Consider the following 14,540-nt stretch of genomic DNA (forward strand, 5'->3'; position numbering starts at 1 on the left):
GCTGCCTGCTGAACAGGAGTTACCTGGCTAGGCACGGCTGGCCTCGGCCTGGCCGCCGTCAGAGTCGGAGTCGGCCAGCTCTGTCGCGCCTTCTGCTGCAGGCTGACTCCAGCTGTCCGACCTGTCTGAGGTGGCGTCCTCCTCTCCGACAGTCACTTCCACATAGTCCACAACGCTGGACTCCTCATGCTCGCTGCCCTGGCCGTCTCGGCTGCTGCCCTCTGACCTGTCCGAGGTGGCCCCCGAGGACTTGGCTGGTAAGCAGTCTTTTGCCTGCTCACTGCCTGCTTTCCCCCTGGGGCCCAGCTTCTCCGAGTCCTCTTCGCAGAGAGCTTTGGGGTCCTTGGGACAGTGGGGGCCTGCCTCGCTTCCATTCTTTGGGCTCTCGGCAACTGCTTTTGCTGCTCTCCTCGGGACGGTGTCCTGGCCATGGTCCTCTGCCACGTGCTGCCGCTGGTACTGCTCCACCCACTTTAAGGTTCCGGTTTTTAGCAAGCATCTGTTCTCCTTGAACCAGCGCACAATCTCAGTTCGTACCAGGCCGGTCTTGGCGGCGAGCTGGTCGTACTCCTGGGGAGTCGGCCACTGGGTTCTTGCAAATGTGCTCCTCAGGAGATGAACCTGTTCTTGGCTTGGTGTGATTGCTGGTGAAGTGCTGGGGAGAGAACTGGCTAACTGGGCACTTGCGAGCTGGTCAAGTCGGGACAGAGAGCCGTTGGGGGCCACCACATCCGGGCCTTTTCTGCCAGACCCCATGGAATCCAAGACAGCCTGCTCCATGCTGTCCCGAAGCTTCCGCCTCTCTGAGAACCAGGAGTCGATCTCTCTCCTGCTCAGCTTGGTCTCCACCCTTAGGCGATCCAGTTCTGCTTGTGTAGGAAAAGAGCTTTTCAAAAAGCTGTCTTCCAGGATTTTTACCTGACCCTGTGTTTTCTCTTTGAACTTCTGGGGGGCAAAGTCTGGGTATGCGTGGTATGTGCGGCCGTGTCGGGAGGCTGCGATGGCCATCTGGTCTTTGGCAAGGGATTCGCTGGTGATGTGGACGATGCCCCGCTGGCACCGATACCGGTGGTCACTGAACCACTTCTTGATCTCACTCCTGGCCAGGCCGGTCACCTCGATGAGGCGGTAGACCTCAGCGTCGTCAGGGAACTGACTCTGCAGGAAGCTTGCCTTGAGATGTGCGATCTGCAGCTTGGTCTTCTTTCGGTCGCTGGCTGGGGTGGGTGGAGGGTTGGCTGCCTTGGCTGGGGGCTCTGGCACCTGGGCAATGTGTGGACGCTTGGGCTCAGGGGCAACTTGGGGAGTCACCAAAGGCCTCTTCTGGCCATGGCTGGGCACTCCAGCCACAGTGAGCGTGATGGGGGAGCAGGAGACGGTCGTTGACCCACTTGTCACCTGAGTCAGCACCAGGCTGGTCTGGCCAAGGATTTGGCATGGCAGAGCTGTCTGGAGGATGGGCTGGGAGATTTTGGTGGGGGCCAGCTGGGCGGGCAGCACAGTGATCGTCGGCGGTACTGACTGGATGGTGCCATTGAACATCTTCTTCCTGGCCTCCTCCACCTCCTCCGGGGACCAGCTGATACCATGCTTTAAGCGCTGGGTGGCAAACCAGATTCTGATATGCTCCTCGGGGTGTTTGGAGGCTGCTGTGAGCCAGGACAACTCAGCCTGGGTCGGATAAGGGAACTTGTTGAAGGAGTTGATCATGGTGGCATTGGTGTCCAGGGCAGAGTTGTATTTGGTAGTATTCAGTGGGACTGGGACCTTGGGGACAAGGTTGATATTTGGTGGCAGCTGTAGAGAAGGCATGACGTGTCCTAATGTGTCTTGGAGGAGCTCCACGCCCCCAAGTCTCGAGAGGATCTCAGCTGCATCTGTCACCAGGCGGGCAGTGCCTTCCACGTGGTTTTCGGGGATGGCCTCTTCTGGTTTCTTGGGCACCTTCTTGGCATCTGTTTTCGACTTTGCTGTCTTCATGATGGGGGTTTTACTCACTGAGATCCCAGGGTCACTGTCACCACTTACGAGGCCTGTGGCAGCGATGGACGTGACATGGTTGGTGGCTTCGATGGACTGCTCCAGGACGGTTTGATTATTGCGCTTGATTAACTTCAGCTTGAAGTTGGTCTCCCCTGGGTGGAACTTGGAGTTGTGGTCAGACAAGGAGTCGTACTTTTTGGTTGTGAAGTTGCATTCGGCGCACACGTAGAGGGGGTTGAGAATCACGTTGGGGTGCTGCGTGTCCACATGCTCCGTGAACTCATTCAGGTTTTGTGTGGAGTACGGGCAGTATTTGCATTCGTAGCCACCTTGAAGTTTTTTGGACTGGTTCTCTCCAGTGGATTTCACCTCTATGACTTCATTTTCTTTGGAAGAGCTTTCAGGTTCTGCTGCCCAACTGTCCTTGGTCACGTCGGACTGTGGCATGGCCATTCCTTTCTCTTTGGCCCTGTCTCCCTCCTCCGAAACATCTTTTTCTACCACTTGTGATGTCCGAACCATGCACGGAGTTGTAGATTTTCGTTTGCTTGCCATGCTGCCTGTCTGGGCGATGGCTTATTTTTAGAGGGGGTGGAGGGGGATATGGAACTTCTTGGTGATAGCAGGATAAAAGGCTTCTGGCTTTATTTCTCCTCAAATGGCTTTGGCTTCCCTTGAATGCTCAAGTCTCTGGTTGGAGTTTTCAAAATGATTTCAGCACAGAAAATTACAACTGTACCAATTGCTAAACACACCAGGTAGCGTCATATCTGTGGGGCAAGGACAAAGACAGAATCAGTGTCTCTTTATCTCTTTACAATGCAGAAAAAACAAGCGTTTCTGTTTGAGTCACTCCCGTGACCCAGTGGGCACCCAAATCAAACAGTTCTGTGTGCCCAGGGGTGAGTGGGTGCTTCTAGACATGAAAACTCACCTCCTTTCCCTCCTTCCCTGGCAGTGGAAACGGGCCTGCAGAAGCAAGCACGACTGGGATGGGGGACAGACACTATTTTATGTTTTGAGACAAGAAGACGCAGAAAGGGAACACAGGCGCGAAGGCCTTCCAGCCGGGCGGGCGTGTGGGCGGTGGAGGGAGCTCAGTGACGGCTGCTGCCGGGCTTGCAGGTTGCTTTTCATTTGTGGCTCATCGGCAGCAAGGCTAACACTTACTTGGGGCCAGCAAGAGGGGTTCTAGGGGCGCTAGGAATGAATGTAAGCACATTGCTGCTGGTCGTAAAAGCAAAATCATGATAGAAGATCCAGGAAATGCGGAAGAGTGTAAAGGACAGCAAACATAATCACCCCACATTTGCAGTTTGATTTTATTTAACTGTGTCCCATTTCTGTAAATACTGAACAAAGCGGTGGGTTAGAAAATGGTAGCACGTTGTTACATTACAAGGATCTACCACACATAATATATTCAGTCTTTCAGCTTTTGTTGGGTGTTTATTTCCAATGCTCTTAACAAACTGCAGTGAACACCGTTATTTCTGAAAACTACGCTTGGCCAAAGGCCTGGAAATGGTCCTCTTGTCTCATATGAGCAAATTCTGGCCTTAACGGGTGGATTGCTCCTCTGGCAGCCTGAGAGAGGGCCCAGCTTCCAACCCACTCACATAAACCATGACCCTTAAGAGGCCTGTGAGAGCCGTGGCGACAGCACACACCTGGCCGAGGCAGGAGGGGCACAAGTTTGAGGCTATGCTGGACAATTTAGGGAGGCTCTGTCTCAAAATAAATTAAGTAAATAGATAAAGGGATGGGAACATAGACCAGTGCTTCCAGGGTTAGTGTCCAGCCCTATGACAAAACAACCAACCACACCCAAGCCTTGCCAATTAGTGGGAAGCTTTTAATATGTTTTTCTTAATTGCTGGTAAAGTTGAATTGTTCTTAAAGATTTATTTGCCACTTACTTCTTTTGTGACTTCCTGTTTATACTACTTTTATATTGCTGTCTTCAGTGATTTTATTACTATTTTGTGAGTGCTCTTTCTACCTAAAGAATACTAATACTTTACTGTATCTGTGGCAAAGTTTTCCAGTTTATCATTTACCTTTAGTTTTTCCATGGGGTGTCTTTATAGGCTTAACCTGCAGAAAATTTAATTTTTGGATCATGATTTTATTATTATTTCTCTTATGGCTTCTTTCATTGTGCTTTTGTGCATAGAAATTGATTCTGTCTTTGTAGCTGAGACATGTTAAGCTGTATTTTATCACACATGTTTCAGCTTCATATTTTTTACACTTAGCTTGAGTTTATCTTGCATCCAGCTGTGAGACACAATTCTAATCCTTTTTCTTGAGAGTTCTTCGTGATTTCAGTAGCACATATTGTATTATCTTTCCTTGGCTCACTAATTTGTAAGACCACCTTGATCATACAGTAAGGTTTTATATCTGACAGGGTTTCTTCATCTGCGCATCTGACCCTCGAGTTCTGTACTTAAGCTCCACTTTTACATGTTTTTGAATATTAGAGTTCACTTTAGTATCTGGTAGACTGAGTTCCTCCTCATAACTCTTCTGTGAAGTATTTCTTGGTTATTTTGATCTCTATTTTCTTAAATTCATATAATTATATTAAATGAAACTCAAAGAAGGCAGCACAAAGGATGTTTAAAAAACAAGACAAACCAAAACAAAAACCTGTTTCCAGAAAACTTCCAGACATGGAAAAAGGATTTCACATACATAAAAGGGAGGCACACAGAGCCCCGAATAGCCATGCACATAAGAATTAAAATTGCAGAAAGCCAGCATGAGAACAGGAGCGGCAGGGCCCTGTGGCCCCTTGGGGCCAGGTGACCACCTGGGCAGCCTGGGGGTGGACGCCCCACACCCCGCAGAGCCCAGGGACCTGGCCTGCAGCAAGGTCTCCTTGGGTGGCTGAGCCAGTCAGCAGCCCCTGGGGGCAGCGGGGGCTGAGGACACCAAAAGGCAGCGCAGAGGGTAGTGGTGGCTCCCTGTCTGGTGGGGCCACAATGCATCTGACCCTCCTGCCCATCCCTGTGACCAGAGACCTGAGGTTTCCCTCTCAAACACGCCCCACCTGGAGGGCTCTACTCCATCAGCAGCTCTACCAGCCTGTCAAACCGTGGTCACCTGGCTGGTGCTTATCTCAGGTTTGCCCCTGCCAGCCCCCGGTGCTCTGCCCAGGCCACCTCCATCTGCAGCCTGCGCTCCTGCCATGGCCTCCGCTGCTCCCCAGCTCTGCGATTGTCCCAGGTGCCAGCCAGTGCATTCCAGCCTGAGCCCCTCGGAAACAGGCCTGGCCTGACCACTGTTCCTCTACCCAGGCTGCCCAGCCTGACCACTGTCTAGCTCTGCCTCTGCTTTGCTTTCTCCAAATCATGTTTCTAGTTGACATTCTGTTGTCTGTTCTGTGGTTAAAGGAGGAGGGGCATCTCTTCACCCTTTATTTCTTGTCTTTCCCCCCAGAACTGTGCTGCCCACTAAGGCAGCCACCAGCCATGTGTGATTCTTTGAGTTTAAATTAATTGAAATGAAATCAAACTAAAGATGCAGGTCCTGATTCATGCTAGGCACATTTCTGATGCTCGGTAGCCCAAGGTGCATGCTGTGTTAAACAGAGAGTGACTTCTGCCTCCTTGCTGGAAGTTCCAGGGAGCAGTGAGGACCCAGAACAGACTCTGTCAGGGAAGGAAGCTTTCAGGGCAGCTTCTCCAGAGCCCAGAACAGGATGCTCAGCCCGCTTCCCCCAGGCATCATCCACATGTGAAGTTACCTCCAGGAGGGACTGCAGCTCATGGAGTGTGCTGAGGCCCAGGGAAACACCTTCTGAATGCTCAGGGATGTGTGTGTGTGTGTGTGTGTGTGTGTGTGTGTGTGTGTGTGTGTTATATGAGCAGGGGAATGCTGGAAAGGGAAGATCCTAAGCTTCTGTGAGCTACTACTGACAGCAGAATGTGACTAAATATGCACACACTGGCCTAGGGGTCTAAGGCATCTGAGTCAGAATTTTTAAGACAGAGAAAGAGCGGGGAGCAAAAGCACTCTGCTCCTGCAGGCATGGGTGCTGGGGGGCGGGGAGACCTCTTGTACAGGAACTTCCCATAGCCAGAGTGGTTCTAATCTGTTGAAATGTGGGCCAAAGAGATGAGGTCAAATTACATGGGAGCTCCTCTTCCAGAAACTGTGGTTGAAACCAGAGTCTCTTCCAAAATTCACTCAGCAGCCTGGTATCCAAACTGGGGTGGATTAAGGGGAAGCAAAGAGAAGGGGAAGAAGGAAACAAGAGAGGGCTGAGAGAACATGCAGCCTTAGGAGAATCCATCTCCCATTGGTGGAGCTCAAGGGGCACAGGCCTGGGAAGACGAGGGGCTTGGTTTCTGCAGCACAGAACATGTGGCATCTGGCATGTGGCTAGACAGCCTGTGAGCCTCCAGCAAGGTCAGGCCCGCCACTAGCATGATGCTTAGTGGGCTCTGAGCACCATCTTCTGGTTCTGATGGGCACTGGTTAGAGTTGGCAAAAATAAAAAGAGAATGAACGAATAAAGGAAGTGTACAGTAGGACTATCTTCCAACAGTCTTCTCCAAGTGGGCGGCGAGTGGCCTAACGGGCTGGCTGCAAACTGTGTGCTTTGTGTTCAGACAGCTTCCCACAGGTCTGACCTGGCATAGGCAGCGCAGTGCCAACCTGGAGACAGCTCACTTGCTCCCTGGTATCAGCAGGGTGTGGTGCCCCTGTCCTCAGGGGGCTGCCCGAGCTGCCAGAACTAAGACACTGGAGTTCAAGGTCCTGCTGCCCAGGGGAGGAGTCTTAGCAGCCCTCAGGATAACCAGGAGCATGACGTGGGCACATTACACAGAAAAGAGCCGAGGCCCTTAGGATACCCTGGCCTCCCCAGTTCAGGGCTGACACTGACTCAGCTTCCATTAACGTTTCCTGCGTGCCTGATGTATGAGAAACGACAAAACCTTGGCACGCCGAAAGGACACAGGCTGCTGCAGGGCTCCCACAAAACCAACCAACCAACCAACGAACCAAACAAACCAAAAATAACAACCAACCAACCAAACAAAACCCCAAAACACAAAACAAAACAGACCCAAGGGCCAACAGAACAGATCAGAAGATGTACAAACAACTGCGAGCACACTCAGTTACCTTATCTCTGACAAAGGAGCCAAAAACCTTCACTGGAAGAAAGGTTACCTCTTTAATAAATAGTGCTGGGAAAATTGGCTTTCCTTATGTCAAAGACTAAAGCTAGATCCCGATCTCTCACTGTGCACTAAACTAAAATAGAAATGGATCAAAGATATGAGTATTGAAGCAGAAATATTCTGCTGGAAGACAGAATAGGTAAAAGTCTTGAAAATATAGGTAGAGGCAAAGACTTTATGAACAAAACCCAGGTTGTACAAGAAATGCTGCAAAGATTCAACACCTGGTATCATATCATATTAAAAACTTTTTGCACAGCAGAAGAAATCACCAACAGACGGAAGAGACAACTCACAGAATAGAAAAGAATTTACCAGCTACTCCTTAAAGAACTACTCTGTAGAATACATAAAGAACTAAAAAGAAAAAAATCAGACCACCGCTAAGTGTAAAGACCAAATCCAAAAATTGGATCCAAAAACCTGAAATGAATAGACACTTCTCAGATGAAGAAGCAGAAACTGTAAATAAATATATTAAAAAATGTTCAACATCACTGGTCATTTGAGAGATACAAATTAAACAACACTGAGATTCCACAGAAAGAAAGGCTATTATCAAGAAATCAATAACAAATGCCAGAGGGGCTGTGGGGGAAAAGGAGCCCTTCTCCACTGGTGGTGGGAGTGTAGACTGGTATAACCCCTGTGGAGATCAGGGTGGAGATTCCTCAGAAAGCCAGGACTAGAGGTCCCATTTGATCTAGCCATTTCTCTTCTAGATATATTCCCAAAAGAGTTAAAAAGTATCGTATCACAGTGACATGTATGCACCCATATTTATAGCTGCAGAGTTTGTAATAGCTAAATCTTAGAAACAGCCCAAATGCCCATCAAATGATGGATAAAAGGATGTGGTTTTTTGTGTACAATGGAGTAGTACTACTGTACCATAAAGAAGGATAAATGGGATATTTTTAGTTAAATGGATGCACCACAAGGCTACACTTTTAAGTGAAATAAATCAGACACACATGTTTAAATATTGCATAATGGACCAAATGCATATTGTAAATAAGGACCAAAATGCATAATGGATACTGTGAAATAGGGGAAGGGAATAAAGGAGAGGGGAGGAGCAAGGGAAGGGGAAGGATAACAATTTTTAAAGTATGGGAGGGAAATAATAGAAGCAGAGTTTTATGGAGGGAAAGGGGAAGAAGGATTGAAGAGAAGGCAGAGGAATGGGGCAAAAAAGGAGTTAAGATACATCACGAACAGGTTCAAATTTCCTATGATGAATGTGTTCATTATGTATATCAAAAGCATGTCAGTAAAATTAATTTCAAAAAGAATAAGTGGATTCATTTAACAAATAAACTGGATTCACGAACAAAAAACCAAAAGAACCAAGTAGAGAGGAGGCGGCGGCCGGCTGAAGGCTTAGGTCTCGGGCTCAGCCCGGGACTCCGGTGCCCACTGGCAAGACAGGGTGCAGGGCTGAGCATGAGGACGGCACAGCCGGACGCAGCCTTCGGGCCAGGCTGGGAGCCTCCTGCTTTGCACAGCGGTCTCTGGAGAGGCCTGGAGGCCCTGAGGTCAGAGAGAGAGAGAGGCACCTGGAAGGCAGGGCCCCCCGCCAGGCTCTCCAAAGGAGGCCCAATCCCTCAGCCCACGTTGGGCGGGATTAGATGCAGCTTCTCCAAAGCCCCAAGAGGACTTAGAGTCTCAGAGAGGCCACGGAGCTTGGTCAAGGTCACCAGCTTCAAACCAGGGTACAAAACTCGGACAGACAGAGCCCCTGGGGATCTTGTTATCTGCACCAGCGGTCTGGAGCAAGGCCTGGGTCTGCGCCCTGATCCGGCCCCAGGCCGTGAGGACACGCAAGCCCAGGCACCTGCTCCCCTGGGCCACTCTGCGTCTCCCCAGGAAGCATCTTCAGGGTCCAGAGACAGGCATGGCGGATGGGAAGCCCTGGCCCTGCCCTCCATGTGGCCTCCAGTTCCCCCAGCTCTTCTCTGGGTTGCCGGCACTGTCCTGGCTGTCCACATGAGGGATGCAGCTGGGCTTCTGACCTCGTGGGCGGCAGCTGGGGAGGTGGGCAGGCTGCTGCAGAGGCGGCCGAGGTGGGGTCTCTGGCCTCAGGAGCGAGGAAGTGTGGAGGTCACAGGGGCCGTGAAGCCTGGAGCATGCGTGTGCACAGGGAAGCCACACCGTGGGCCCTGACAGGATGCCACTTCTCACTGTGGAGCTTTTCACTGGGCTGTCAGAGGGAATCACAGGGCTGCTCAGAGCTTTCAAGGGAAACATCTTGCAAAGACATCAAAGCCCAAAAGGATGCTTTTAGCTTTGCAGGTCTCCGCCGCGGTTCACCCAGGGTGGGTCTCTCACGAGGAGCCCATCACTTTGTGTGTAAAATCACATTTACCGCCCCCAGGAGTTCTGAGGCCTGCATGTTAGGGGATGAGGTGGCTGGGGTGGGGTCCCCTGGAAGCAGGGGTGCTGGGCTCGGTTCCCAGCCCCACCTCTCTTCTGTCTCTGCCCTTGCTGCCATTTCCCTCCTCTGTTTAACAGGAATTGTTCTGCAAAGGCCGCTGGTGTTCTTGGGTGATTTCCTGGATTTTCTCCCCATCCTACCAGAAATCTCCATTTGAATTTTGAGGTGAGCTCGCAGCGTGGCTTCCAAGCCACCCCATATCAGCTAGGTGCTTTGCAAAGACAGCAGGGCCTGTCCCCTGTTCACACTTATTAAACCCAAACTCCCAGGCTCTGGGCCCAGGGGCCTGTGCTTCTGAGAGCAGCCCTATGACCTGTGCAGTATGGCAGGCTTGGCACCCGGACATCATTTGGCTTCTTCAGTATGGAGCTGGGGGAGCAGAAGCCATCCCAGCCCTGCAAAGATGCCATCCTCTGTTTGGGTTACAGAGGACACCAGCAACAGGCCAGGCTCCTGGCTGTGGGTGGAGACCTGTACCCCCAGGGGAGTGACGGGCAAGCTGGAGGCGGAGGCACACAAGGGGAGGCCCTGAAGGAATGAAGACCTCGCGAGAAAACAGAACTCAGGACACTGGGAACTCCGGAGTGAGCGACCAAATGCATTGACCACAGTGACACCCACTTTGAGGAGCTGCGAGCACCGAGAAGCTATTTCCTGTTACCTGTGTTTGTGTCTAACTTTCTGTACCGCTTAGCTGTTCAAACGTCACATTATTAAAGAGAAAAGAGGGGCTGGCGGCCCCGGTGGACTGTGGGCAGGATAACAGAGTGAGACGTGTTTACACGCAGCCTCTTTATTTTCCCCACAGCAGCAACGGATGGCCTTAATCTCCATTTTACAGATGAAGAAACTGCGGAGGGGGCACCCAGATAATTCTGGCTCCACATCCATTGCTGGGCCCTGGGACAACAGCTGTCCATGGTTAGCAATCCATTTCCCCGCCTGGGGCCTATAAATTAGATTTCTCACAAATTCTGAGTGGCCTTCCCCTTGGGGAGTGCTCAAAGGGTATGGTTTTAATTGAATTGTGGCATCTTTTTCAGTGCGCTGCTCTCTGGTTAGGCAGTGAAGCTCCCTGAGTTCCTTCTTGCTGGGGAGCTGCATGGAGGAAATGGAGTCCGTGGCTGCTCTGCCCAGGCTGCTGCCTAAATGGGCCATGGACCTGGGTGACACTGGGCTCCAAGGGGATGCAGGCTGTCCTGCCTGCAGCAGGGTAGCGGTGGCTTCAGGTAGTGTACTTGGTGCTCAGGAGCACAGAAAGCCATCCAGACCTGGGACAGCAAACCTGCTCTGGACCTGAGCCCTGCCAAGCCCAAGATTCCCTCCTGTGTGTGGAACTAAGGAATCCACACATAGCCCTTCATCCCTTTGGCGAGCGGGGACGCAGCTCCCAGGCCTGGTCCTGCCTTGGTGCCCTCCTGGTCGGCAGAAAGGGTACACACTGGGACCAATGTCTTGAGCTGGAACCCGGGCCCTAGCATAGGAGTTCAGCCCTCTGTGGCCACACCAAGATGCCCATAGCCCCTGAGGCCACCCACACTGGGAGCACTGCAGATGGCTCTCTTGGGATCCACAGCAGAACTCTCCGAGTGTAGGGCGGGAACCTTGCGTGCCTGGGCCCCATGAGGGGTGGCTTTCCATGCATGAGCCTGCATTTGTAACTCGGGGCTTGGCTAGGGTGTGTGACAGGCTGCTCCCTTCTTTCTCCACAGCCCCCAGCACCAGGCCCGTGGAAGGTGCTTGGCCTGTGCGTGGGCTACCTCCCCGAGCTCTGTTGCCCTGGGTTCTCTCTGCTCGTCTTTTGTTCTTGCCATCAATTAATTGCCCATGGCAACTGTTCCAACATTTTTAATGCCCCAATGTTGCCTGTTTTAGAAGATTTTGCCTTGAATCTGGCCAAAAAGATGAAGGTTCCCTGATCAGGGTCCCGAGAGGGTCCCAAGGTCACCTTCATCCCCATCAGTCTTCCTTCCATGTAGACAGGAAGGGGAGACCAAGTTGTCCCACTACAGAGCCCTAATCCTCCCCTGGCCCTGCCCTGGCACTTGCCAGCTCTGTCTGCTGTGCTGTCCTTTGCCAGGCCCGCTGTCCTGTGGCTTCCAGGCGCCTCAGGCTGGCATCTCCCTAAGAACGGAAAGGAAGCAAAGCCAATGTGAAAAACAAGACTGCAGTGGTCACAGCGGCCAGTCTGCACCACCGGCCATGCCTCCTCGGGGCGCCAGAGTCCGGGGCCACCGCTCATGAGTCTGTGACCCTGAGCGTGCTGCACCCGTCTGAACCCATGTCGGGGGCTCTCGAGTGGGAGCTGGTCTTCAGACACTGTCCATGCCACACCAGACCGGGGGGGTGAACTCTGGGTGCACGATGCAGGGTGCCGTTTGTGAGAATGACTTTGCCATCAAACTGCTCCAACAACGTTTGTGGGGCCACTGATCACCGCATCACTTACTGCATGGTCCACCCCTACTCCGGGATCCTGCCTTCCTGCTCTATCAATGGTTTTCTCCTAATCCTTCCGAAATACCCCACATTACTGACCCTGTGGGGCAGACTGGCACCCTTGGAAGCCTTGTCTCTGTGCCCTGTGGGCCTGGCTCCCCTGGCTACTTCCTGGTCTCCTCCTTTGCTTCTGGTCCGTGTGCTGCCCTCCACAGGTGCAGCTTCCGGCCTGCTCCTGTGCATCCTCTGCTCCTCACCCTCCTCGGGGAACTCCAGAGCCCCTGCTGTCTTCCCAGCTGCCAGCAAGACGTGGGGTGGGTGGACTGGAGCGAGGCGGAACCGCACCTGGCTCACTGACTTTAGTTAGGAAAACAGCGCCAAAGTGATCCAGGAAACCACGCAACTCAGGGAGTGCGCAAGGGCAGCTTCTGCTCCCTCTGCTCCTGGCTGGTGTGCTGAGGGGGGATGCGGCAGAGACGGGGTCAGGTGGCCTTCAGGTTCCCTTCAGGGCATCTTTGAGCACTACTGGTGTATGTGGATCTTACATGCACCTCAAATTTAACATATCTAACACCAAGTTTGCCACTTGCATCCCCAATCGGATCTTTCTGTACTGTTCCTTATTTCAAATAAAAGCACCAGAATCCACACAGTCACTCTGGCTGGAGCCTGGACTCTCCTTCCTCTGCTTTCCCCATCACAGCTTCTGTGTACCATGCCCTGGGCTCTGCTGATTACTGCCTTGGCCCTGTCGGCTCCACCTCCCAGCTTCCGGCCTCTGCAGGCCATGGGTGAGGGCCTGCCCAGCGTCCTCTCCTTCCTCTTCTGGCGAGCGTAGCGCAGTTTCTAGAGGAAGAGAAATTCTCCTGTGGACTCACTGTGGTGACCCCAGTGCCGGCCAGTTGACATTGCCCTGACGGATAGCACTGGGTCCTCTGGGAGCCAGATGTCAGGCGTGGACCCTGGTCTGAGTGGCGCACACAGAACCAGGGGGATCTTACTCTGGTTTTGGGATTTTAGGGGAAAAGTACACTGCTGGGGCTGCTTCTGCAGGTTGGGGCTGAGCCCCGAGGCACCTGGCTACCTTGATGCCGAGAGGGATGTGGCCAGGAGCTGAACTGGGGGCAGGGGGAGCCAGCTGTGGAAACAGCCGCTGCTGCCACAGAGGCGAGCCCTGCAGACTCATGGACCTCTCTGCGGTGCCAGCCCGCCTCCTGGCTTTCCTCCTGTCTTGTACCTGCACAATCTCCCCCCCCCCCCCAACACACAGGCCACTTCTCCAGCCACCTCCTGCTTTCTGAAGCAGCAACACCAGCCCCGCCCAGTCGCCAGCCTTGGGTGGGGCCACCCAGCTGCCACCCTTGTTATTGGCTGAGCCTCCCCACCCTGCTTCTCCCATAAGAAGAATCCCAGAAATGAGCTGGAGCAACGTTTTTTACAGGGATAACCTTGAGTCCTCCCCAATCAAACAAATACGTCACTCACAGACTTCCACACTTTATTTTTAGCAGAGAATTTCTTCTGCCACGGCCCTCACAATAATGCTATGAGAGAACATCTTGTCCCTAGATGTGTGTCTGATCGCATCATCCGGTCCCCCAACCTCAGGGGTGCAGAGTGGGTTGTGAGGGGGTCACGTCACCACCCTCCCTGCTCCAGCATTCCTGGGGCCTGGAAAGGTTGCCCAACAGAGGCACTGAGTTTTTAGAAAACACACCTCTTTCATGTTTTGTTTATTCTTTTTCATACGGAGCTAAATCTCCAACCCAGTCTTTTATTTTTTAGTCTGAGACAGGGTCTTGCTAAGTCTCTGAACTCCCCAGGCTGGACTCAAACTTTTGGTCTTCCTGCCTCAGCCTTTCAGAATGCTAGGATGACTGGTAAGTGCCACCACATCCTGCCTGTTTGTTCATCCCTCAGTGCCTGCTGGCATCAGATTCTGCTAGTAAGACAGGATTCCTGCCCCTGAGCAAGTGCCATCTGGAAGAGCAGACAGGAAGCAGGTGAAAGATAAAGAACCTGCTAGTGCTGAGAGCTGTGTAGCAGTCTGCATTCAAGTGACAGGGCCCGGGCACAACCCCTACCTTAGGTGAGAGAAGCAGGGGAAGCCTACCTGAGAAGGGACCCTGCCTGTGCCAAGCTCTGTGTGCCAGGAGGGAGCAGCCTTGCACGCCAGTGAGTGTCCATTGACAACAACAGGATACCAACCATCCACTCGCCACATTCTGCATCTGCTGCAAATTAACTTTCAAATCCTTCTGTTAATGCTTAAGCATCCCTGCTAGGTGAGACGGCTCATGCCTGTAACCCCAGCACTCTGGGAGGCCAGGGCAGGAAGATGGCAAGCTGCAGCCTAACCTGGGCCACTTGGCAATTTAGTGAGACTCTGTCTCAAGAAGGGTTGGGGATGATGCAGTTTAGTGTCAAGGGCTCAATCCCCCAGGACTGAAAAAAATTGCTATTCTCCCCAAAACTATCCTTTT

General features: G+C 52.4%; 1 protein-coding gene across 3 annotated transcripts in view; it reads right to left on the bottom strand.

Moving 5' to 3' along the window:
• Nucleotides 1-14,540, bottom strand: part of Zhx2 (zinc fingers and homeoboxes 2) — a 136,315-nt gene that overhangs the window by 15,583 nt on the left and 106,192 nt on the right. For all 3 annotated transcript variants that reach the window (XR_010041245.1, XM_063231148.1, XM_063231149.1), the window contains one exon: nucleotides 24-2,753. Coding sequence is in view for 2 of the 3 variants with exons in the window: in XM_063231148.1 (XP_063087218.1) it covers nucleotides 28-2,538 (2,511 nt within the window). In the remaining variant the exon portion in view is untranslated. The remainder of the gene's footprint in view (nucleotides 1-23; nucleotides 2,754-14,540) is intronic.

This window comes from Cavia porcellus, unplaced genomic scaffold (genome assembly GCF_034190915.1).
Source record: "Cavia porcellus strain 051 isolate PalLab524CR breed Dunkin Hartley unplaced genomic scaffold, mCavPor4.1 scaffold_19, whole genome shotgun sequence".
NCBI classification, from domain to species: Eukaryota; Metazoa; Chordata; class Mammalia; order Rodentia; family Caviidae; genus Cavia; species Cavia porcellus.